Source organism: Numida meleagris, chromosome 17 (assembly GCF_002078875.1).
Source record: "Numida meleagris isolate 19003 breed g44 Domestic line chromosome 17, NumMel1.0, whole genome shotgun sequence".
Taxonomy (NCBI): domain Eukaryota; kingdom Metazoa; phylum Chordata; class Aves; order Galliformes; family Numididae; genus Numida; species Numida meleagris.
In genome coordinates, this window is record NC_034425.1 from 3,956,816 (window position 1) to 3,979,094 (window position 22,279).

At 47.0% G+C, this 22,279-nt stretch overlaps 1 protein-coding gene across 8 annotated transcripts; it reads left to right on the forward strand.

The window, feature by feature from the left end:
* On the forward strand, positions 364–21,365 carry EXOC7 (exocyst complex component 7). 8 transcript variants are annotated; one of them, XM_021414801.1, is made up of 21 exons: positions 364–539; positions 1,123–1,188; positions 2,219–2,403; positions 3,000–3,105; positions 3,605–3,827; positions 5,668–5,835; positions 6,879–6,890; positions 10,951–11,043; positions 12,031–12,099; positions 13,410–13,555; positions 13,871–14,023; positions 14,711–14,809; positions 15,392–15,454; positions 15,780–15,846; positions 18,129–18,194; positions 18,780–18,900; positions 19,292–19,387; positions 19,693–19,756; positions 20,296–20,337; positions 20,521–20,654; positions 21,115–21,365. In XM_021414801.1, exons 1-21 carry the CDS (start codon positions 480–482, stop codon positions 21,215–21,217), a joined length of 2,136 nt encoding a protein of 711 aa, XP_021270476.1. In that variant the 5' UTR covers positions 364–479; the 3' UTR covers positions 21,218–21,365. The 8 variants fall into 8 exon arrangements, with proteins under 8 accessions (XP_021270476.1, XP_021270478.1, XP_021270477.1 ...); XM_021414809.1 differs by lacking the exon at positions 364–539 and adding an exon at positions 617–714; XM_021414803.1 differs by lacking the exon at positions 12,031–12,099.

Genomic DNA, 22,279 nt, shown 5'->3' on the forward strand with positions numbered 1-22,279 from the left:
AGGAGGCAGCTGAGCCTGGCTGCCACAGCCCTCCTGCAGGACCACCAACACTGGTTTCCCTCCAGGTGGTCTTTGGGACCCCTTCGTGTCCTTTAGGGCCGTCGCTGACATTAGGGTCAAAGGGGGCATAGCAGCACGTCCTGGCACAGAAAGGGTGCCACACCGGGACACACCACGCCCCTCCCAAGATGGCGGCGTGGCCCCGTACGCCACACCCAAGGTGGCTGCCAATTTTTTTTTTTTTTTTGCGCATGCGCCTTATGCCACCGTCAGCCGCACTCAAGGCGTCTGCGCACTAACGCAGCTCTCCTTCCGGCCCCTCTGCGCCGGAGGCCACTCTCTAGATGGCAGATTGCGCTTCTGCGCATGCGCAACGAGCATTGCCACTTCCAAGATGGCGGTGTGGTGGTGACCGGCCGGAAGAGGGTTGTGGTGGTGGGGTTCCTCTGTGGAGCGCGGCCCTGGTGCCCCGCAGCACGATGATCCCCACCGAGGAGATGTCGGCTCGCAGGAGGGAGATCGAGGACAAGCTCAAGCAGGTGGGGCTGGGCTGGGGGCCTGCCGCGGGCTCTGTCAGTGCCTGGATCTGGGGTTGGGCCTGCAGCCTCAGCGCGTTGCCTCGGAGACGGGGCCTGGCAGCGGGCGTGGAGCTCCCGGGGTCTGTGAGCAGCCCCAGGTGCCCTCAGGGCCTAGGGTCCTCCTCAGGAACAAGGGGTGTGTTTGTGCTCCCTTCCCACTCCTAGGGCACGGTGGCTTTCTGAGGGCTCAGGCTCACAGCCTCATCTGGGTTATGGGTGGTGCCTGTGCTGTGCAGCGGGAGGGAGATGTGTGGTCTGAATTGGGATGGTAAAGGTGTTAATTTTGTATTGTGCTTTGACTCTTAGGGCTCAGGATACTGGAGGGAAATGAGTAATCCTTAACAACCTCCCTTCTTGCATTATGCTTCTCACCTTGGGTTAAAGGCTCTGTTTTCTCTCAAGAGGCAGCATGTTACAGTGTGGCCTCAGATCAAACACAGCCTGCTGCTGTGTCTGGCAATTCTTGTACAAACCTACACGCAGTGTTTAGTGAACTAAATGTTCAGTGATCTGTAGTGAAAACTATTTTTCATCCTAATTGCAGGAAGAAGAAACTCTGTCCTTTATCAAAGAGAGTCTTGAGAAGAGTGACCAGCTCACAAAGAACATGGTAAGGAGCTTCCTGAAGTTCAGCCTTGATGTTGGATCAGAGTCTGTTCATCCTTGGGAAAACTCATATACAAGGGTGGTATTGTGCTTATCTGAAGAATATAGTGTAATAAGCCACTTGGTTTTATGCTTCACAGGCTGGGCAAAAGCATTTCAAACCCATGCCTCCCTCCTGGGGAGGTGTGGGTGCAAAGCAAAGGCCTCATCTCCTTACAGTCTGTCCTTTCTCTTGTGGAGAGGTATTAATAGACCCCAAACTAATTTGTGCAACAGCATCATGTTGTTGCTTCATAAAGGCAGGTCTTGTTTGGAATTTATTTGGTAATATTTTGCTTAAGAGGTAGAAAGTAATTATTGCACTCTAATTGGTGCTAGTAAGGCCTTAACTGGCATATAACACTCAGTTTTGGGTTCAGCAATTTAAAAAAGTCAGAGAAGCACCACCAGATAAGTTTAGAAGATACACCATAAGAGTGCATCTTGAAAGAATTGCATTTTATCCTAGGAGAGATGACACTGAGACACCCTCTGTGGGCTTGCTCAGGTTTTCCACAGTTTAGAAGTGGTAGACTCTTTTAAAAAAACAAATGCTTACTAAAAGAATGTTTATGCTATACTGTGCCTTTGTGTTGTACTTCTCTGTTTTACATCTTAGTGGTATGGAGCAAAGTGGCTGCTAGGTTATGTTTTTGTTGCTCTCTTTTTATCTAAGGCATCTTCAGGCATTTCCAGTGGCTTTGTTTCCTGCTATCAAATAAAATCTGCTCTTTCTTAGTACTGTTTTGGTATGTTTGCATGCTTTACAAGCATAAGGTTGGCCTATCTTTGACAGCAGATGATCTGTATTGTAATTATTCATTAGGACATAGATAGTTTAAACAGCCTGCCTTAAGGAGCCATGGCAAATTTGTTTCAGAGCCTGGAACAGAAATGAGGCCTGAAGGTCCATGATTGCCCTGCTCTAACTACTAACCTGTAGCGTGAATCCATGTGGAGGGACGTCCTCAACTCTTTTCTCTCTTGGCATGTAGGTTTCTATCCTTTCCTCCTTTGAAAGTCGTTTGATGAAGCTGGAGAACTCGATCATCCCTGTCCATAAACAGACAGAGAATCTACAGCGCTTGCAGGAGAACGTGGAGAAGACCTTGTCCTGCTTGGATCACGTCATCAGTTACTACCATGTGGCTAAGGACACAGAGAAGATCATAAAGGAAGGGTGAGTTCAGTAGCTAGGTCTTGCTGGGGTGCTTCATCCTTCTGATTTCTGGGGCAGAGGTAGGCGCTGACTCTGCACGCTCAGTGTTCCTCATATCCTTCTCACATTCCTCTTCCACCACTAGTCCCCCCAGAAAGCTCCTGGCTTGACATTCAGCAATCCCCACAAGGCAGAGTGTGCTCAGACTCTGCACTGATGTCTTTTCCAGATTTGACATGCGTGCTGCCATATGAAGCTCATGATCATTAGTGGCTTCCCTTCTTTCCTCCACCCTTTCCCCAAAAGTTCATTGTGCCCTGTCAATGTTGTCATTGCCTCCATGGTGAATTGAAGCTGTCCTAGAGCCTGCTTTCAGTCTCTAGGAGGATGTGATGGCCCTTCCTCTGGGATGCTCAGTCATCAGTACTTCTGTGCTTGCTGCATGAATTGGCTGTTCTACTGTGGCACTGAGTGGAGGCAAGACAAAATTCGTGAACTCCTTCTAGCTGGAGAGAAAATAATTTAATTTTTCTGTATTATTTTCATCCTGAGTCTATCCTGCCGCTAACTTCATATTTTCTTCCTCTGGTCCTTTTTATTTTTGCTTTTAATTTTAGCCCCACTGGGAGGCTGGAGGAGTACTTGAATTGCATGGACAAAATCCAGAAAGCAGTGGAATACTTTCAGGACAACAATCCAGACAGCCCGGAGCTGAACCGTGTGGTAGGTTGCAGGTCTGGAAACTTGCATGAGCAAGACAGGGACAGCCATAGCCCTGCCACTTGCCTGCTTGCTGCCTGGTAAAGAAGGTGTTTGGCCACAGCTGAAAAAATGATTGCTTTGACTTTTCTTTAAGTCTGAACCCAGCAGCATTTCTGCTTGTGGTATTTTGCTCTTTTCATGCTTTATGCTGTTAGGATTTCTGAAAGTATACCTTGCACGTGAGGTAGAGATGCTAGAACTTCCCCCCATGAGTAGCTCTTGTCAGTCCTTCAATTGCTTGAGCAGTATGGGAGATCTTTTTCAGTCCCACTTGTATACTGAGCAACTCCCAGGCATTTTCATATGTAACTAAGTCATTAGAAGTCTCTTAGCTACAAGCATTGGAGTTTGAAGCATGCAGTACTTGACAGTGACTAGTAACACTGCAGAAAGTGCAATCTTGTGAGTGGCTGATTACAAAAACCCTGTTCTTCTTCTGTCCTCTGCCGTTTTGTGCCAGAAATCCCTCTTTGAGAGGGGGAAGGAGTCCTTGGAATCAGAGTTCCGCAGCTTGATGACACGACACACCAAGCCTGTCCCACCCATCCTCATCCTGGACCTGATCAGCGGAGATGATGAAATGGACACACAGGAGGAGGTGTCACTGGAGCACCTCCCAGAGAGCGTCCTGCATGATGTCATCCGCATTTCAGGCTGGCTGGTGGAAAATGGCATGAATCAAGGTTGGTAGTGGTGTGTGTTGTTCCTTTGTAGTTCTGTATGGGGTCACTGCTCTCCCACTGGTCATCTCTTGAGGCTGAGAACAGAAGCAGGGTGTTGGAGGTTGTCTGTAGTGCTGTGCAGCTTAGCTTCTGGATCACACCTCCAGCTACCTGCTCAGGTGTTGCTGTGGTTGACAGAGCATGAGTCATTCTGACACTGGTAGCTAGCAGCAGCAAAACTAGTGAACCTCCTCCGTAGCATCTTTTAGGAGAGTGGCTCAGTTTCCTTTCTGTCACCTTCTTAAGAGGCTGCTTTCCTACACTGTAGTAAGACTAAGTGTGGTCTGTTAGTTGAACAGAGTTATCTGCTTGGGGGTCTGATGAGAGCAAAAGCTACGTAACGCATGAGTTATCTTAATGTATAGTCTGGTCTATGGCAGAAATTCAGACAGGAGTGTGTTATTTAACCTGCAACTGTAATACTTTCTGTTAGAGCTGCAATCATCTACTGCTCAGACATCACAAATGTGCAAGATGCTGATGACTTTCTCCCTCTTGCGAAATAATTTATGAGCAAACCTTTTTTAATTAAATGTGACCAGAAAGGGCTATAAAAGCAGCACAGAATATTTTCTTCCGTCAGTACGCGTCTTTTCTTTCCTGTTTTGCAGCATCAGAGTTTACCTGCATCTTTATACTCCATTATTCACTTTTCCTTTGGTATGGAATGACTTAGTGGACCTATTACAGGAAGGCTGTTCTTTCACATATATGCAGCTACTAGAACTACCCCCACTCCAATGATTTAATTCTGAGTGGGGATTACTGTGCCAAGCAAGTATGACGAACAGCCTTAAAAGCTTCTTAAGAATTTTTCCATGATCAAAGGAAGCAACTGAAGGATACATGGCTCGTTCTTGTTAGGCAGTTTTGTATTCTGCATTCAGACAGTGAGCCCCCCATTTAATCTCTGTGGGCCCTGAAACCTGGGAATTGTTTGAAGTCTTTCATGCTAGAAATGGAGTGCCTGAATTGATTTCATAGTGTCTTGCACAAACATCTCCCATCAGTTCCAAAACTGATGCACTCTTGGTCGTGGCATGTGCTTACTGTTGGGTGTGGTGGGAGGATCTGAGTGAAGACAGCAGAGGAAGGAAGCCTGTTTGTTAAGAAAATAGGAGATTTTTTCCAACTTTCATGTATCAACAGGACTGCAGCTGAGCCTGAAGCATGGGAAGGTGGTCTGTATGCTGGAATCAAATACAAGAGACTCTTGAGGAATGGGTTCTAAGGGACTTGGGCTGGAGAAGAGGCAGGTTCAGGGTGTGGTGGTGACATGGAGAAGGAAAGGGGACGGAGTTGGAGGAAGGGTCCTCTGAAGTGTCCCTCTGGAAGAAAGGCCTGGAAGTGGTGTGGCTGGGTCTGCTGTGAGAGATGTGATGGGATACTCTATGGCTTCTTGGTTTCAAAGTCAACCTCAGAGCTGTGGCAGGACAAGAAAGGTTTCCTGTGGGAATGGAGGATTCACGGGGATTGCCTGGGTTCTGTTTCAGGTTTCACTGTCTCTGTGTTGTTATCTGTCTGCTTCAGTTTCTCCATTGTGAGATAGAGACATCTGTCTCCTGTGTACTAAGTCGTTACTCTTGCTATTAAGTCTGTTTGTATTTTAGTTTCTTTCTGGATTTAGAGTTGTTGGATTTGATCTTCTGGGAGAGAAAAGCCCTTCTTTAGCTTCCCACATCAATGCTGTTAAGTCCCCTTTGGGCCACGGTGTTTCAGAAACAGTTTTTTTTTTTTTTTTTTTTTTGCCATGTAGTGTTTCCTGTTTGCTTATAATCCTGTTTCTACCTTGTCTCCTTAGATTTCATGACAGTGTACTTTCACATCCGCTCTCTCCAGCTCGACCGCTCCATCAAGGGGCTGAAAGACCACTTCCGTAAGAACAGCTCTTCCACAGGGGTCCCGTATTCCCCTGCCATTCAGAACAAAAGGAAGGACACTCCCACCAAAAAGCCAATCAAGAGACCAGGTGAGTCCCTGAATGGGAGATCTCTGTACAGTATATCATCTTGCCTGGATGTTCAGCACACTTGTACAGGACTTCTCACTGCTGAAGTAAATTCTGTGTGCTTTCCGGGCAGGAACAGGGATGGGGTTTCAGAAATAAGCACCTCTTCTCTGCCCTGGATTCAGTACTGAGATTACAGACCTTATCTCCATTTCTTAAGTCATTGGGTCTGTTCTCTGGGCAATGTGAAGAGGTGGGGTGGGCCCTGTATACAGGGGAAGAACAGGCCGTTATCTTAACAAAGGAGGTCAGTAAAAAGAGACCTGTGAGGGAAGGAAATTAATGTGATTTGAGAACATTCGTCCTCGGCCTTGGAACGTGGAATATATCCCGTGTTACAGCAAAATGGAAAACTCAGACCTGATAAAGCATATCACTTTGATCACTAGTTATGAGTAAATTATTACCGTGCTGTAGGAAACTGAGAATTCATCAGGAGTTGAAACAGAGACTAGGTAGGTGCCTACAGACATGAGATCCAAAGTTACTAATCACATTTTGGAAGGGCTGTTAAAGCTTTTGCCTCAGCCTCTCTGTGGCAGTTGAGTTCTTCCACCTCCCCTTGCAGTGGAGTTTTCCAGTGTTCTCTGCAGCTGATGAGGCCAATCACTCCTGTGTACTGCTCCAGCTGGAGTGTGGTGCTGGGGTTCTGGGCTCTGAAATATGCCATCTAGTGGGAGCGTGGCCAGGAGGCTCAGAAAAAGCTAGCACATGCCTCCTATGGCAGAGCAGTGATGCTGTCCCTCTGTGTCTGTCGTAGCACTCTGTTATTTCCAGAGTAAATAGGGATGGAAGTCGGGAAAGAATGGGCTTTTGTAGGTTTGTCTGAGCAAAAAGTCATTCCCAGCCCAGTATTTTTCCCGTGTTATCCAAATACTTCCCCCGGGTTCAGGAAAATAAGAAATGTGTATAGGGACTGGGAATAGTTGGGGTGGGGAGAGAGAGGAAGGAATACCCATTTTAATTGTGTTGTGTTTATTTTTATAATCCCGATGTGAATGCAGTCCTCATCCCAGGTAATGTATGTCTATGTGTGTGTGTGCTGCCCCTGGTGCTCGCTTTCTTCACTTCTGAATGGAGAGGCTTTGTTGGACGTCTTCGTTCTAAAGCAGAGGATGTGCCTGGGATATTTGGAGAGGGAAAGCTGCCTGCAGAAGTCTGTACATCCAGAGATTGCCCATGTGGTGCTTTTAAACCAATCTGTGCCATTGCTGCTGTGCCCTGGAGCTGTTCCTGAGAGCTGATGTGTGAGTTGCAGTGGGTGAATGCAGCCAGCATTTTAACAGATGTTCCCCTGTCAGCAGAGAACTGCCTGACAAGGGGGTGTCTCATGTCACACTTGACTTTCCTGTGGAGCTTTTAAAAATGTTTTTTAATATTTTTTTAAACGAGAATCAAATCTTGGATGCTTACACAGAGAGAAGAGAAAACAGTCCACATAAGCTTATGTTTTCTACAAACGAGGCTCCTCCAAAACGGGTGCATTTGGGCATCCAAAACTACTGAATATCTCAGATGTGAACTTGCCAAGAGGTTTTGGCTTCTTTTTGCTCATCTTAATCCCAGTTTGTGAGATAGGTCAGGTAGCAGTCGCAGAGCACAGTCTGAATGTACTCACAGCTGACAGTGTATGAAGGAAAGAGCATTTCAAATGACCTACTGGCGGTACTGTCAATCCTGGGGAAAAAGTAGTGGCTGGTGTGTTTCCAGTCTTCTGTGAACAAGGACAGAGAACCAGACTGTGGCTCTTGAAGGGCAGGAGTGGTTAAACCTTATACGACACCCGTCTCATATGGCACTAAATTGTAATGAAATGAAATTAGATAGCTTGAAGATTATCTTTCCCTACTAAGATTCACCAGTATTTCTGCAGTTCTATCAGCTTTCAAGGACAGCTCCTGGGGTGAAAGTCTAATATTCTTTCCATGCTGGTGCAATGATTCTCTTCATAATAATGTGGGGTTTGATTCGCCTGGTTTTAGCTTTTGTTCAATTACAGACAAATAATTATACATATTTTTTCGGTGCTATTGTTTCAGTAAGGAAAGTCCCACAGAATTGTGTTTCAGGTGAGGGGTTTTCTCGCTGTTTCAACAAGGGAGTTGGTTTCCTTCATCCTCAGGGAAGAATATCCCAGTGCACACCCCAACGCACACTGTAACCTGTTGCAGGGGACCAGTAACAAACTAAATCTGTTGTTCTATAACCTTTTTACCCACAGAGCAAAGTGGAAGGGAAGTTGCAGCTGAAGGGAAAGTAAGATATTAGGGACAGAGTAACAAGGCAGAAACATCCCCCTCCCCCAGACAGCGTGTTGGATTCTGGAGAACATATTCCATGTCCTTGTATTGTGTCAGAGAGTCTTCATCTCCATCATTGTTTCATTTGTTGGTGTACCCTGCACTGTCTCCTCTAGTTAAAGCATGCAATTAGAAGCACCTCCAGCCGTCAGAATTTGAAAGCCAAGTCATTTCCTCCTAACTGAAACTTGCCAAGTCGAGTTGGAGGAATCTCTGGCTTTTATTTTTTTTATTTTATTTTTTAAGCAGTTTGCTGGGAGCTCTTTCCCAGTTTGCTTCTGTAGCAGTTCAGTTTTCCCTAGCAGCAAGGTGCTACCTGAAGACAGGCTGTGTGCAGTCTTTGTGTGGCAGAATAAAGAGCCTGCTCCTGCTTCCCATATTGATCACTGCCTGGCTGGAATGTGATGCTTTCATTAGTAGCTGAAATGCCATCCCATTTGGTCTGAGAGCTGCCTAACAAGGGAAAGGAATCATGGAACAAAAGCATTTGTTTTGCACTAGAATCCATTAAAGGCTAATGACATCACTGAATAAGAGGGATAGGGCAGCACTGAAGTGATGCCCACAAACACGTGGGGTGTGTGGTCAGTGTGCACACAGGTAATTGTGCTTATGTAAATGAAGGCAGAGGTGTTTCAGCTCTCATCAGAGAAGAAACCATGGGGGTGAGCTGTGGAGATGCGCGCTACGTCCCTGTGAGGTGAGATCCTGCTGGCAGCAGCAGTAGTTCTGTCTGCTTGATTTTTAAACCAATTTACCCTCCCACTTTTTTACCCTCTAGGTGGTTGAAAACAGGTAGGAAAGGTGGAAGGACTGGTGGAAGAGCAGCACCTGAGTTGAGCTGCTGTTCATCACCAAGCCATGGCATCAGCAGTAATCAAGAGCTTAGTGCATATTGTCAGGGCTTGCTGCTGCCCTGCTTGCTCAGAGGAATTTACTGTTGTGCCCAAGATTTTGAAAGGAGCTAGGAATGAAGTGAAAGAGCTGGGTGTGAAGAGCCTCGGGAGGCTTGGAAGAAGTGATGTTCTTCCCTTTCACTTGCTCACAGGGAAGAAGCTCGGAGTGAATCCATCAGCACAAGGTCATGAGTCTTCCCGCTTGCCTGGTGTGGGTCTAGAGGGAGGAATTTTCCTGCCAGCCTAATGTGGGTTACAGATGCATGTTCTTTTCATTGTAAACGAGCATGCACGTTCTCCTGTTCATTGCAAACCCCGCTGAGGCACGTTGGTAATTCAGCGGGAACCTCTGTCCCATTCCTGTGCTGCTCAGATTGAGATGCTGTGTCTGCAAGATGTGACGATTCCTTCAGCCTGCCACACGCCTGGTCACTGTGTAGGGTTAGGATTAGGGACTGGAGAGCAAGAAAGCACAGAGCCCCAGTGTCAGGGGGGTTGCAAAGGAGCTGGCAAAGGAAGATGAGCTGTGCCACAAGGTGTCAGGGTAGGGTCCTTTTCGAGATGACCCCAGGTGGGGTGGGTGTTGGAACTGATCAGTGCCTAGGGTTTGGAGAGAGAGCACAGAGCCCCGGATCCTGGTGCCCCAGGATGCTGTCCTGCTGTGCTTTCCTCCAGGGTGAGCTGCCCTCAGCTTCTGGCAGTCGGCACTCATTTCTTGCCTGCCCTGTGGCTAACATTTACTGGTGGACGTAGGCATTGCAGGCGTGGTTGAAGTATTTACTGCTTTAAAATGGAGGAATGATTCTTAGTGTTGTTGGCAGCGCCATTTTTATTTCTTTGAGCCTTTTTTTCATTTACTCAGCCCAATTCTGTTTCATCTGGGTTTTCTGTGGAGAGTCCCTCTGCCTTCCTAAAGCTTTCTGCTCCCTGTTGTGCAGGCAGCGGTGCAGCTCTGCTGTGGGAGGGTGTCCATGTGCTTGGGATAACTGTAGCTTATTGCATGACCACTAACCTTTCAACGTGGAAACAATGCTTGGTTTTCAGTTGTCCCATTAATTCTTTTTTGTGTGTGCTTTCTAGCTGTATATCCAGCACTGGCATTTGTTCAGTTCTGTCTGGTTTTTTTTTTTGTGCGTGTGTGTGTTAAGTACAAATCTTTTAACCCACTGTTATTTTTTTTTTCCCATGGTTTTAATTGATTTGCGGTTCCTTTAGAAGAAAAGTGTCTCGGGGATTAGGGTGACTTAATATGAGTCAGACATGGGTGGGCAGCGTCCTTTATCCTATGATTCCTGTGATGGGAATTGCTACTGCAATTGCTCTCTTGAGTCCCGAGGTTGTCACTCTTCTATCGCTTCCTGGAAGGCCAGAGATCATTCCTTGTCTTGGTTGTGGGGATCTGTATTGAGCATGCTCAGAAAATACCCCTCAGAAGGGCACTTCTTCCTGCAGCTCTGAGGATGAGCTGTGCTTGTGGCTCTGGGAGCAGGCAATGTGATGCTGGGTGGAAATTGCCCACGCCACAGCTCAGGGAAGGCTTGGCTGCGAAGCATCAGCTTAAATAAAAACCTGACAGAGAAGGAGGAAGCTCCGATCAGATTCCACCTCACCAAAGTGACTTGAGCGCTCTCTGATTCTGTAGCCTTGGCTGAACTTCATGTCCTCTCCTTGAAGAAGGGAGGCAACTTGAAAACGCTGTTGTGTCAGCACGCTTGGACATGAGTTTTGGGTTCTTCACGTACTGAGCATGCTCATTGGTGCCCAGCGTCCTCTTGCTGGGCCCAGGTGACAGCTGCTGGTGAAGGGCTGGTGTTCTGGGTTTGTTTTCTTTCACTCATTTTCTAGGTCTTCTTGTCTCTTCTCTCTGGCTCTGGTGACAGGCACGATCCGTAAGGCTCAGAACCTTCTGAAACAGTACTCTCAGCATGGTCTAGATGGGAAAAAGGGGGCCTCTAACCTCATTGCTATGGAAGGTAATCACAGCTCAAGCTTTCACCTTTGAGCTTCTCTGTTTTATCAGCCTTGCTTTTCCAGGGGGGGCTTCCATTAGCCGAGTGCTTGGTGGACAGCATCATAAATAGAGCTATTCTTGGGGAACCGGGGGGATACTGGAGGGCCAAACTAGGTCTCTGAGTTTAGTATATAAATTTCAAAGTCTCTGTAGATGTAAGTGTAAATGGAGAAGAATCGTTCCATAAAGCAGTCAGTCCATCATAGGAACATGGCTAATGGAAGCTCTGCTCTGATCACGTCTGCCTGTGGTGTTTCTGTTCTTTTCTTTTTGCCTGGACTTTGAGACATTCAGTTTCCTAGTGACCTTTCCAAACCTGATGAAGAAGTGTTACACCACAGTGAGCCCAGTGCATCATGCCTGTCCATCTTGTCTGTGCAGACCTGCCTAAATGGTCTCCTTCCATATTCCAATCTCCTGTGCTCATAGAGATCTTACCAGAGAGGGATGGTCACTTGCTTCAAAGCACCTGTAAGACCTTTCTAACTCCTGCTACGTACTCATTTGAAGTTGATCTCTTCAGCAGCTACACTGTAGTCTACTGAGTCCCAGACAGTGACTAGAATCACTTGTTGGGGGAAAAAATAGTTCTCAGTGCTGAGCAGGAGATGGGCTTTGAGTTCGGTTTGTAATGGTTGTAGGTACAAATTGGACTTCTGGTGCCTGCTATCCAGTTCAGAGCTTGTGACACTGAGGAGGTTCAAGTGACACCTGTGGCCCAGGAAATGATTGAACTCTCACTTCTCATCAGGTTTCAAAGGGTTGCTATTGCTCCCTAGCCCTGTACAGGGATTTGGTTAGGTAGCATACCCGGGACCGTGTAGGGAAAAAATGTCGATCAGATGAAATAAGCCAGGCTTGAAGCAGATTCCAGCCAGTGTGAGCATCCGTGCTGTTACCACCCTGGATAAATTGCGCCTTCTGTTTGTGCCGGCTGACATCTCACTAGGTCATGAGCATGATTTACGAGTTAAACACCTTTCCGATACGCTGAGCGACAAGCATGGGCCGGTTGCTGGTAAGTACCATGTTGTCACTTCATAACAAGCTGGCTAACATCCCTTCTTTTCAGCATGTTTCACAGTAGTCTTGTGGCCAGTGGCTGTTCATCTACGTGGTCATCGTGGAGCATGGGCCTTCTCTGGCTGTGAAGCTCTGGCTCTTCTCAGTAGAATTCACTCCTACTAATTGCACACACCCCAAGCCCTCCAACAGGGGACCCCAGTTTTGCCTAAGCAAAGGCTGATGGCCACCGTGCTGAGGGGCTCTTTCCTGTAGGTGGCTATTGGCTTGTTTAGTGCTGAAGTGAAGCAAACAGGGATCACATGTGGCATGTAGGACACCGTAGGCCATGTGTAATACCACACCACGTTTGCTTGTCACTTGCTAACCAGAACTTTTAAAAGATCATACCAAGGTACCTGTCAGTGCAGGGATGAATTGGTTCTTTCACTGTCTGTAGTTGCTGATGCTGCTGGCAGGAGGGAGGCAGTAGCCTGCAGCTTAGAGAAGGCCTCTCTGCATTAATTTTGCCGTTTTATAGTGGTTACTACAGGAATCTGAGTAATGCAGGATGGTGTGAGTCCATTTGTGTCTGTCCTGTTGACAAATCCAGCTAGTGGCTGGCATGAGTTAGTGTGTGCCTTTGTATCTTACTGGCACTTCTAATGCCTACCGTATAGGTTCCTTGCTGGGTCTTGAGACATTCGTACACTAAGAATTTGAATATTCACATTTGTGTGCAACATTTTGTGGCAGATACCTCGCCTAACTGTGTTTATATTCCTGCTTCATAGGATTTAGTAGTTCATCTGCCTGTTGTTCTCTTTAGTTACTATCTATGTGAGGAGGCTGCCTTCCAGTACAGCCTTGCTTTCCCAGAAATGCTGATGCAGTGCGGCAGTTCTTCATCTACCTGACGAATGGAGATAAGGAATTCTAAAAATACAAGCAGAGATGCTGAATAATTCATCTCAGACATTGCTTAGTGTAGTACTCCGTGTTCAAGCCCTTGTTTAAATTTAATTTGCATCCCAGAAGAGTTTCAAACTTGCCTTCTGTCACGAGGCTGGGAAGAGCTGGTGTCATCCTGATGTGTCAGTTTCCTGAACCACAGATGACTCTGCATGCCTCCTCTGGGGCGTGCGTAGCTTTCCATGCACAAACCAAGGGGAAGCTCTTGGTTTCACACGAGCACGGGCACAAAGCCAGAATTGCTTATTTAAGAAGAGCCTTGTGCTTTTTGTGTAACCCTAGGCCTTGGAGAGAGCAGAGCTGCTGGAAGCTTAGTTCGTATTTGGTTCTCTTAAAAACATCTTGCCCTTACAGGGAGGGATGATGTGTTCGACATCGAGATTGATGCGTATATTCACTGTGTGAGTGCCTTTGTCAAACTGGCCCAGAGTGAGTACCAGCTGCTGACAGAAATCGTCCCAGAGCACCACCAGAAGAAGACTTTTGATGCCCTCATCCAGGTCAGTTGGGCCTCTCCGCTTGGTATCTCTCGTAAAGAATACTTACAAATTCTTTTTCCCTTCTTCTTCCTTGTGAGGATGTGGATTCTTCCGTCTGCTGTGGGTGCCCAAGAGCACCAGCACTGTTAAGGCTGTCCTCCCGGGCCTGTGCAGGGAACCAGCACAGATGGCCGTGGAGAACGTGTGCTCTGAGTCTGGGTACCACAAGTGACCCATCAGCTAAATTTATGTACTTGATGGGTATCCTGCATTGAGACCCTTGTGCTGCATGGGCAGAAGTCACTGCTTCCTTCTGACTGACTGGCTTTGTTACAGGATTCGTTAGATAACTTGATCGTGGAGGGGGATAACATTGTGTCAGCAGCCCGGAAAGCCATCATCCGACACGACTATTCGGCTGTGCTCACAATCTTCCCCATCCTCAAGCACCTCAAGCAGATGAAGCCAGAATTTGACCAGGTCTTGCAGGTGAGTGTGATGGGAGCAAGGACAGCCTTGGGTTTTCTGGAGACCTTTCAAAGGGATGACTAGAGTGGCTTTGAACAAAGCAGTGTCACCTCTCTCCTTCAGCATAGATGGGCCTGTCACTCCCAGTGTTGCTTCTTTCTGTGATGCTGGGCCAGCATCTCTTAGCAGCAGTTCTCTCTACTTTGTCATGACCTGGTGATGGACTGTGTACATTATTCTGTAGCATACATGACCTTTGCAGTGTTTCATCTCTGACACCGTGCTGTTGAGCTTAGTTTAAACTGTGCTTGCTGACATCTGGAAGATCACCTCCTCTGAGGACAGCCTGCCTGGACCATGACACACGGTTCTCCAGGTATCAGATATGGCATCCAGGTTTAGCAAGGCTCTTTTCCATCTGCTTCCAGCTGGAGCTGGTGACTAATGCTCAAGCCTGCTCTGTCAGGTACTGCACGAGAGGAAATACGAGAGGGAACAAGTCCTGGTTGTCATTAATGTCACAGGATCTTCCTCTCCTGGCAGACCAAGAGATGCAGGATTTCATTCATTGTTGATTAGGGCTATAAATATTCTTTTGATACATGGTGAATGAGATGATGGTGTAGGGGGAAAAAGGAGGATAAGTGCTGGACGAAGGGTCAGATACTGCTTGTTTTCTTTCTCTGATCTTTTATGGAACTATTTCAGGGAACTGCAGCAGGCACAAAGAACAAACTGCCAGGGCTGATCACTTCCATGGAGACAACTGGTGCAAAGGCTCTGGAAGAGTTTGCTGACAACATTAAGGTAGGATTACCCTCACTGTTCTCTCTAGCAAGACAAGCAGGTTCAGAAAGGAAGATTTTCTGAGCAGAACTCCCAGTTTAGCTTTCCTCTTTCCATTAATGAGACCACCTACTTTCTGGCTCTAAAGCATGGCTCTGCTTGCTGGATCTTTTTGGAGGGTCAGCTGCAAATACTGAACACTGGCTGCTGGTTTCAAATGCAAGAGGCCTCTACAGATATTCCAGTCAAATCTCAGAATTTAACCCTGTTTGAAAAAAAAGGGCCATTGCTGACTTGAAAAGTTTTGGAGGACTCAGGCTGCACTGTCCCTGTCTCAGGTGGGGTTTGGTGAATGCAGTGACCTGTAGGTGAGCTGAACTTTTGATGGTCACGTGCTGAACAAAACTCCTGCAATCCTGAGCTGTCAGTGCACTGCAGCTATGTTTACTGAGCACCAGGAGGTGGCACTGTGAGAGGCAAATGTGAAGGTGTTGAGAGACTAAATGACCAAGCCTACAGCCCGCTTGCAGCAGCAGTTGTATTGTAGATGCCTTCAGTTTTCCTTACATGCTCATCATATGTCTCTTTCTTCTTCCTTCTTAGAATGATCCAGACAAGGAATATAACATGCCAAAAGATGGGACAGTTCATGAACTCACCAGCAACGTACGTGATGATGATTTGAATCACCCTTAATCAAAAACAGCCTCTGAAGAGGTTTTAGAAAGAGCAGTAGGGAAATTTCTGGTTTCAGATTAAACTGTCTTGGTGCTAGAAGGGCAGTTAACTAGCTTCCATGGAGAAATCAGCTGGTTACCTTTGATAAGGTGTGATGTGATTTCGTGGGTAAAACCCAGCAACTCAAAGGAATGTAGTAATCTGTTTTTTGAAGGCTTTGGAGTAAGGAGAGATGTGTTCCTTCATGATCCTTAATAGCAGAGCGTAAAAACAATTGACACTGTGTTTCCTAACTTCCCTCCCTCTCTTCCAGGCCATCCTTTTCCTACAGCAATTGTTGGATTTCCAGGAGACGGCAGGTGCCATGCTGGCATCTCAAGGTACGTGCATGGGGCTTATTTGGGTATGCAGTTCCTTCCCCAGATCGTCTGGACATGTTCCCTAAAAAGATCACACCTCAGTGTGCGCTGTGAACTAGTTCTCCTCCTGTCCTTTGCCTTGTGGTGTGTCCTGTCCTCCAATCTGCCATGACCATATAGTTGGTTTTCTGGAGAACTCCAGGGTATGCAGAGTTTCCCTGCTGGCCTTCCACATTTGCTCTTACCAGGTACTTACTAGGTTGCTGATGTGTGTTGTAGTATTGAGAGAGGGTGCCTTAGACATTGAGCTCTAAATCTGACACAGAACCAATTCCCTGTGACTATACTGGGAACTGACCTGAAGAAGGTCCACCTCAGTTAGCTGTACCTGGGCTGTAGGGTGATAAATTGCCTTCTTTCTCTGCCACATTCTCTGGTTAGAGTACAACAGCAGTAGCAGGAACAGTCTCCTCAGCATCCAGCCACCATCAGGTTGGGACTCCTGATTATTCATGTGCCGTGAAGAGTTGTCAGAGGGAAAAGTTTTAGCTCTGCTCTTGAGGATGCTAAAGAAACTAGTTCCAGAAAGAAGTACATGTATCGGAAGCTGAGAGCACTGGCCCTTTGAAAACTCTCACAGCAATCCCAAATGATGTGTACTGCGTATTTTTCTGCAATGTTCCCTTCAAGTAGTAACAACAAGAGCAAAGCTCATCAGTTAAATGGAGTGATTCCCATCTGATGCTTTTACTGCCTGCTGAGCAGCTCAGCAGGGCCCATATAACCATGCAGAGGTAGGATGGGATGGCTTTACTTAGCTTCTTGGGAAGGTTACACGGGCTATGCAATTCATTTCAAGGACCAGTGAAGTGCTGCTGATTTACAAGAAGGCTTTCTTTTGTCTCGAATGTTAGTTTGAACTAACTTGGAGTGAGGTGTCTTGCTAAATGCAGACAGTGACAATACAAACCATGTCTCTAGCAGGGGAAGGAGGTTAGACTCAGCCTTTTCTCCATGATTTCCAGCTCCATCTGTGGCCTTGGAGGGACGCCTGCCTGCTCTCTTGTGTAACTGTCTGTGGCTGCTGTGTGTTAATATCTGCTTAGTTCTCAAAGGGAAGGTGGTCTCTAACCTGTGTTTTTGCACTTTGCATTTCTTTTTCTCTCTCCTCCCTCCCCTTTTTCTCTCCGCTCTGCCTTAATCCTTTTAGTTCTTGGGGACACATACAATATTCCTTTAGATCCCAGAGGTAAGCAGACTTACCCGCACATACCCGCTTATATTGCCTTGGACACTTGTGATGTATGTTAATTCTTTGTTCTCTAGGAGTGATAAATAAATTAACACATAAAAGGGAAAAAAAAAAGGGAGAGACACTTAATTGAAAAGGGAAAAAGGGGAGGGGTGGGTAAGTAACTCTTGCCAATGGGCTGGAGAGAATAGGGCTTGTCACCTGCAGACAAAGAGGGATGCCACATGAGCTGAAACAGGCTAAAGGCACTCTCATGGCACTGAGTCTGTTTGGCATGGGTAGCAAATTGGCCCAGCTGGTGTCATGCTTTATCCCATGTGTGCTTGGTTCCTCATTGTCCAACTCCTGGCAACAGGAGCCCTGAGGCCTTTCCCATGGGGCGCTTACGAACTCGGACCACCCGAGCTAGGCCTGGCTGCCAAACTCCCTGGTGGGGGAAGGAGGAGATAGCTGCCCCGTGTGTCCCAAGCCCACAAGCCCTCAGGGGCAGAAAGCCATCCGTCTGGTGCACAGACAGGGGGACACGTGCCACCCTACAGTCACTGCTTGCATACAAGCAGGTGCTCATGCTGGTGTGGTCCCTTGTACAGAGCCAAGCAGGCCCTGTCAGCGGCCATGGGGATGGCTGAAACTTTCCAGAGCTCTTCTGCTTGTTTCAATTACTGTTGTATGCCTGCTGTTAACAGCTCCAGCTCATTTGTTCTCTGCCTGCAAGTTGCTATTGCTTAAATCCCCTTTTTGGGTGGTGGGAAAAGGACGGGGAGAATGTGCTTCTAATCAAGAAGATGGAGGATGTCTTCTGAGCACTAGGGAAAAGAGAGGTTTCTGAGAAGGTGCTCAGCACCTGATGCAGCTGCAGGGATCATCCTCACCCTGGATAATCCACTGACAATCATCACTGAAGCAGGGAGCTAATTTCACTGTCCACGGGAGCTCAGCACTAATTCCATAGCAGCAGGGAAGGGGCTTGTCTGCATAGAATCAGGCTGACCACATATGCTCTCCTCTTTCCCATGGCATGTTAACTGGCCCGAGACTCTTTTCTTTTCAGAGACCAGCTCTTCAGCTAGTAGTTACAGTTCGGAGTTCAGCAGGCGGCTGCTGAGTACCTACATCTGTGAGTACTCTGCACACCTTCCCACATTTGCATGGGCTTTTTTTCACTTAATTTCTTGGGTGAAGAGCACTCTCCACTCTGTGTGATCTTTCCGTGTTTGAGCTGGAGTATTATGCAGAGGTTGGATAGAAATGGTCAGACTGGGTGTTTTGTCCTGTTACAATTAGACAAGACAAAGTACAATGCAGAATTTCATTTTGCTTTTATCATCAGTTGCCTTAAACTATTTTCACACTGTTCTTTGGGCCTTTAATCCTGCCTAACTGCAGGAGGGTCTCTGTAAAATCTCAGTTTTCTGTTTAACAGCAAGGTGTTGAGATGAGTTCACAGCACTGCCTTGTGGTGATCTGTTGTCACGGTGGTCGGGTCTGTCAGGTTCCCTGAGATGAGCCTGTGTTGTGGTGTGGCTGAGGCTGATCACCCACGCAGGACCTGGAACTGGACCCTTGTCTGTACATTTGGTTGAGGCTGTGCTGTTTGCTTTGCTGTGGGCTCACAGGAGCAGCACAAAGCACTCCGTTTGAATTACCATTAACAAGAAGTCTCACTGCAAAACTTTTCGCCCTCTGTTGTTCCCTCTTTAAGGCAAAGTACTGGGCAACTTGCAGCTTAACCTTCTTAGTAAATCCAAGGTTTATGAAGACCCAGCTTTGAGTGCCATTTTTCTACACAACAACTACAACTACATTCTGAAATCTCTGGAGAAGTAAGTATGTCTCGGAGTTTCTCTCTCTGAAGTCCAAGCTGATGCTAAGCACAGTTTTCAGGCAGGCTCTGGGGTATTGGGTGCATTTACTTGCACGTCTGTCCCAACTCTGCTTTACTGCATTCTTGAAGCTGCCCTTTCGGAACCTTTGCCCTATACATAAACATTACATTACACAAGAGTGGAAGATGAAAGCATCAGAGATGCCTTATGTTGCAGAGAGTCCTTTCATCGTGAGAGGATTGATGATGTTGCTTTGGAAAGCAACTTGGAGTAGCTCCTGTCTCCCAGTTTGTGCATTTCGAGGTCCCTTTACAGTAAAAAGGCACAGAAGATCTTGCTGATAGCAGCTGGCTCGTGTACTTCCTTATGTATTCTGTTTTCTTTTCAGGTCTGAGCTGATCCAGTTGGTAGCTGTGACACAGAAGACAGCTGAGAGGTCTTACCGGGAGCTCATCGAGCAGCAGATCCAGACCTACCAGCGCAGGTCAGGTGGCATCCTCTGTTCTTCCCTCAGTTTTGTCCTAATTTTTTAAGAGCTTCTTGAGAGATTCGTGGCCAGTGCTGGTGGAGATGGGAGAGATTCACCTAAAACAGAAACTAGTCTGAAACCAAAACCAAACGTTCTGTCTCCCAAGCAATTAATCTAACTTAGAAACTGGTCACTGTGGAAGGTTTTGGTGGGTGCTTTATCCAGTTTGGCCTTTGGGTCATGGATGAGGGCATAATTGCTCTGGTTAGATATTACTAATTCCGTCTCTTTGCTCCTTTCCTTTCTCATTTTGAGTTCAGCTGGTTAAAGGTGACAGATTACATCTTGGAGAGAAATCTGCCTGTCTTTCAACCAGGAGTGAAGGTGAGAGGATGGGCAAGGATGGTTTTTAGATGGTAGAAACTGCCAGAATTCTGTCCTTTGTCATTTTCAAAAATTCCCAGAAACTTTCCTTCTATCTCATACCAGTATTGCTCTGAGGAGCGACTGTATCTGGAACAAGACAGAGAACAGCACTGCCTTCTAATCTCCCCTGTCCAGATTCACACGTCTTTTTAATTTCTGCCTCTAGACTTCTCTTTTCACCTGAGCAAATGCTGCTATTTTGGATCTGCAAAAGCTGGACACCTTTCCTTAGAAAGGGCTCGAAGCATAAAGAAGTCTATTTTTATGCCTGTTCTGACTGAAAATTACCCTCTTTAAATGTACTTCAGATGAAAGCCAGTTGCTGTGTGTAGGGTGCACTGCTCACTGCAGCTTTTTCTCCTCCCTGCTTTAGGAGAAGGAGTTTGAGCTAAATAGGTAGGATTTCACTTAGGTCGGATGGGGAATTTGTGGGCAAATGGTGATGTTGGATTTTTACTTCTGGCAATGAAATAAAATCTTCTCCCTCCTTGTTGCAGCTCAAGGATAAGGAGAGGCAGATGATAAAGGAGCGCTTTAAGGTAAGGAGGCATGAGATGGCATAAGAACATCCCATGGTTGACTGGGATAGAGAAACAGGGATAGAACTAAGATCTGCCTAAGGAGGAGACCTGTCCAGTGGTGGTCACCAGTGGAGGGGAAAAAAGCACTGCAATAGAGACACAATTGCAGTTGGGACACTCACTAGGTTTTATTTTGGGCAGGGCTTTAATGATGGGCTGGAGGAGCTGTGCAAAATCCAGAAAGCCTGGGCAATCCCAGACGTGGAGCAGCGGGACAAGATTCGCCGGGCGCAGAAAACCATTGTGAAAGAGACCTATGGTGCCTTCCTGAACAGGTGAGAACCTCTTGCAGCACTGTCATCTCTTCTGTGGATTTACTGAGGTCTTTGGGGCCTAGGCTAGCCAGAGGTGAGGCACTTTTCTAGTGTCCTGTCTTAGCTTTTCTGTCTCACACATTAAAATGTCCCCGGGGTGAGTTCTACTAGTTGTCAACATTTGCTTGTCACCCTGATTCCTTGCTTAATGAGTGCAGATGTTCTAGCTAGCACAAAGCTCTGAGCCACTCTAGATTGTTCATGTCAACCTCTGGAGACCCATTGTAGGGAGGTCTCTTGCTCCTTACAAGACATCGTGTCAGACTGAAGTGGAACGTGCTGGAGTGGAGCTGAGTTCTCTGACAGAGGAAGGCTACAGGTGGGAGCAGCCTCACTCAGTGTGGAGAAGAGGAGGCAAGGGTTAATGTGTCTTTTGCTCTGTTCCAGTTGCTTGCTACCTGGGGGTTGTTTTCCTTTGCAGATATAGCAATGTGCCCTTCACCAAGAACCCTGAGAAGTACATCAAATACCAGGTCGACCAGGTGGGAGAGATGATTGAAAAGCTGTTTGACACATCAGCATAAACCTACAACTTGTACTCTTCAGCTGCCAAGTACAAGTCAGTGCTCCTTCTGCAACCTTTGTGACTCCCTTCCCCTCTCCCCTGCCCCATTGTTGTGGGCAGGGTGTTACACTTGTATTTATCAGATTTATAAACCTGTGGAAACACTACCTCCTGTCTGTCCTTGCCTTCTTCTGTGGATGCTGAGCAAATACTGAAGATGTGCACTGCAGTGCTGTCTTGAGATTTATATCTGTATATCTTCAGGCTCCTTTATAAACACTCACGCTTCAATGCACAGCTGACACAGTGAGTGTGTGAATCCTTTTGAGTAGAGTCCTTTTCTTTATGACAGCAGGCTGTAAGCTCCAAATAGTGCTGCCTGCTTCCCTGATGTGTTTTGGGAGTCACAGTTCTGTAGGATACCAAAGGATTTTCCCATGGTTGCTCTTAACCCTCCTCCTTTTTAGTAATGAGGCTAGATGATCATTCTGAGGTATAGTACCATCTGTGCTGGAGCTCAGCAGACCTGCAGCTCTACTGTGTGCAGGGGATGTTTTACCCAGAGCTTCACTAGCTGTCCCAGTAGCAGTCCTCTGTCCTGTATGAGGCCATGGAAGAAAGGGCAGCGGCGTGCTGCAGTGGGGTTGGAGAGCAGTGAGAGCCAGAGGGAGATCCTTGGCATCCTGACTGGTTGCTACACCTTGATGTGAGGCAGAACATGTGTAGAAGTGTTCCCATAGTGATGTCTGCAGAGCACCTTCTTCCTATCCCAATTTTTCTTTGTACCCTGTCTTGGTATCTGATGCATCTCTTTCCTGCAAGCAGCCAAGTCCATTCTCTCCATATAACCTATGGGTATTGAATGCTACTTCCCTAGCATAATCTCCTGGGCGCTAGTCCAGCCAGCGGTGTGACTTGGAGTGGTACTTGCAGGCTTTACTATGGGAGCTGAATTTGGCCATCTTCACACCAAGGCCTTTCAGAGCTTTGGAGCGTGTTTGTCTTTCTGTGTTCCCAGTCCAGGCCCCTCTTGCTCCAACCTCGCTCCTGCTGCTTCCTCTATTGTGGGGTCTTATCCATC

What these genes read in the sequence shown, in the direction of transcription:
- EXOC7 (XM_021414801.1), top strand. Translation starts at nt 480, where the DNA reads ATGATCCCCACCGAGGAGATGTCGGCTCGCAGGAGGGAGATCGAGGAC. An exon ending in GAGAAGATCATAAAGGAAGG is followed by an intron (nt 2,404 to 2,999) that starts GTGAGTTCAGTA and finishes TTTTAATTTTAG; the next exon opens with CCCCACTGGGAGGCTGGAGG. An exon ending in TCTTTCAACCAGGAGTGAAG is followed by an intron (nt 19,757 to 20,295) that starts GTGAGAGGATGG and finishes TCCTTGTTGCAG; the next exon opens with CTCAAGGATAAGGAGAGGCA.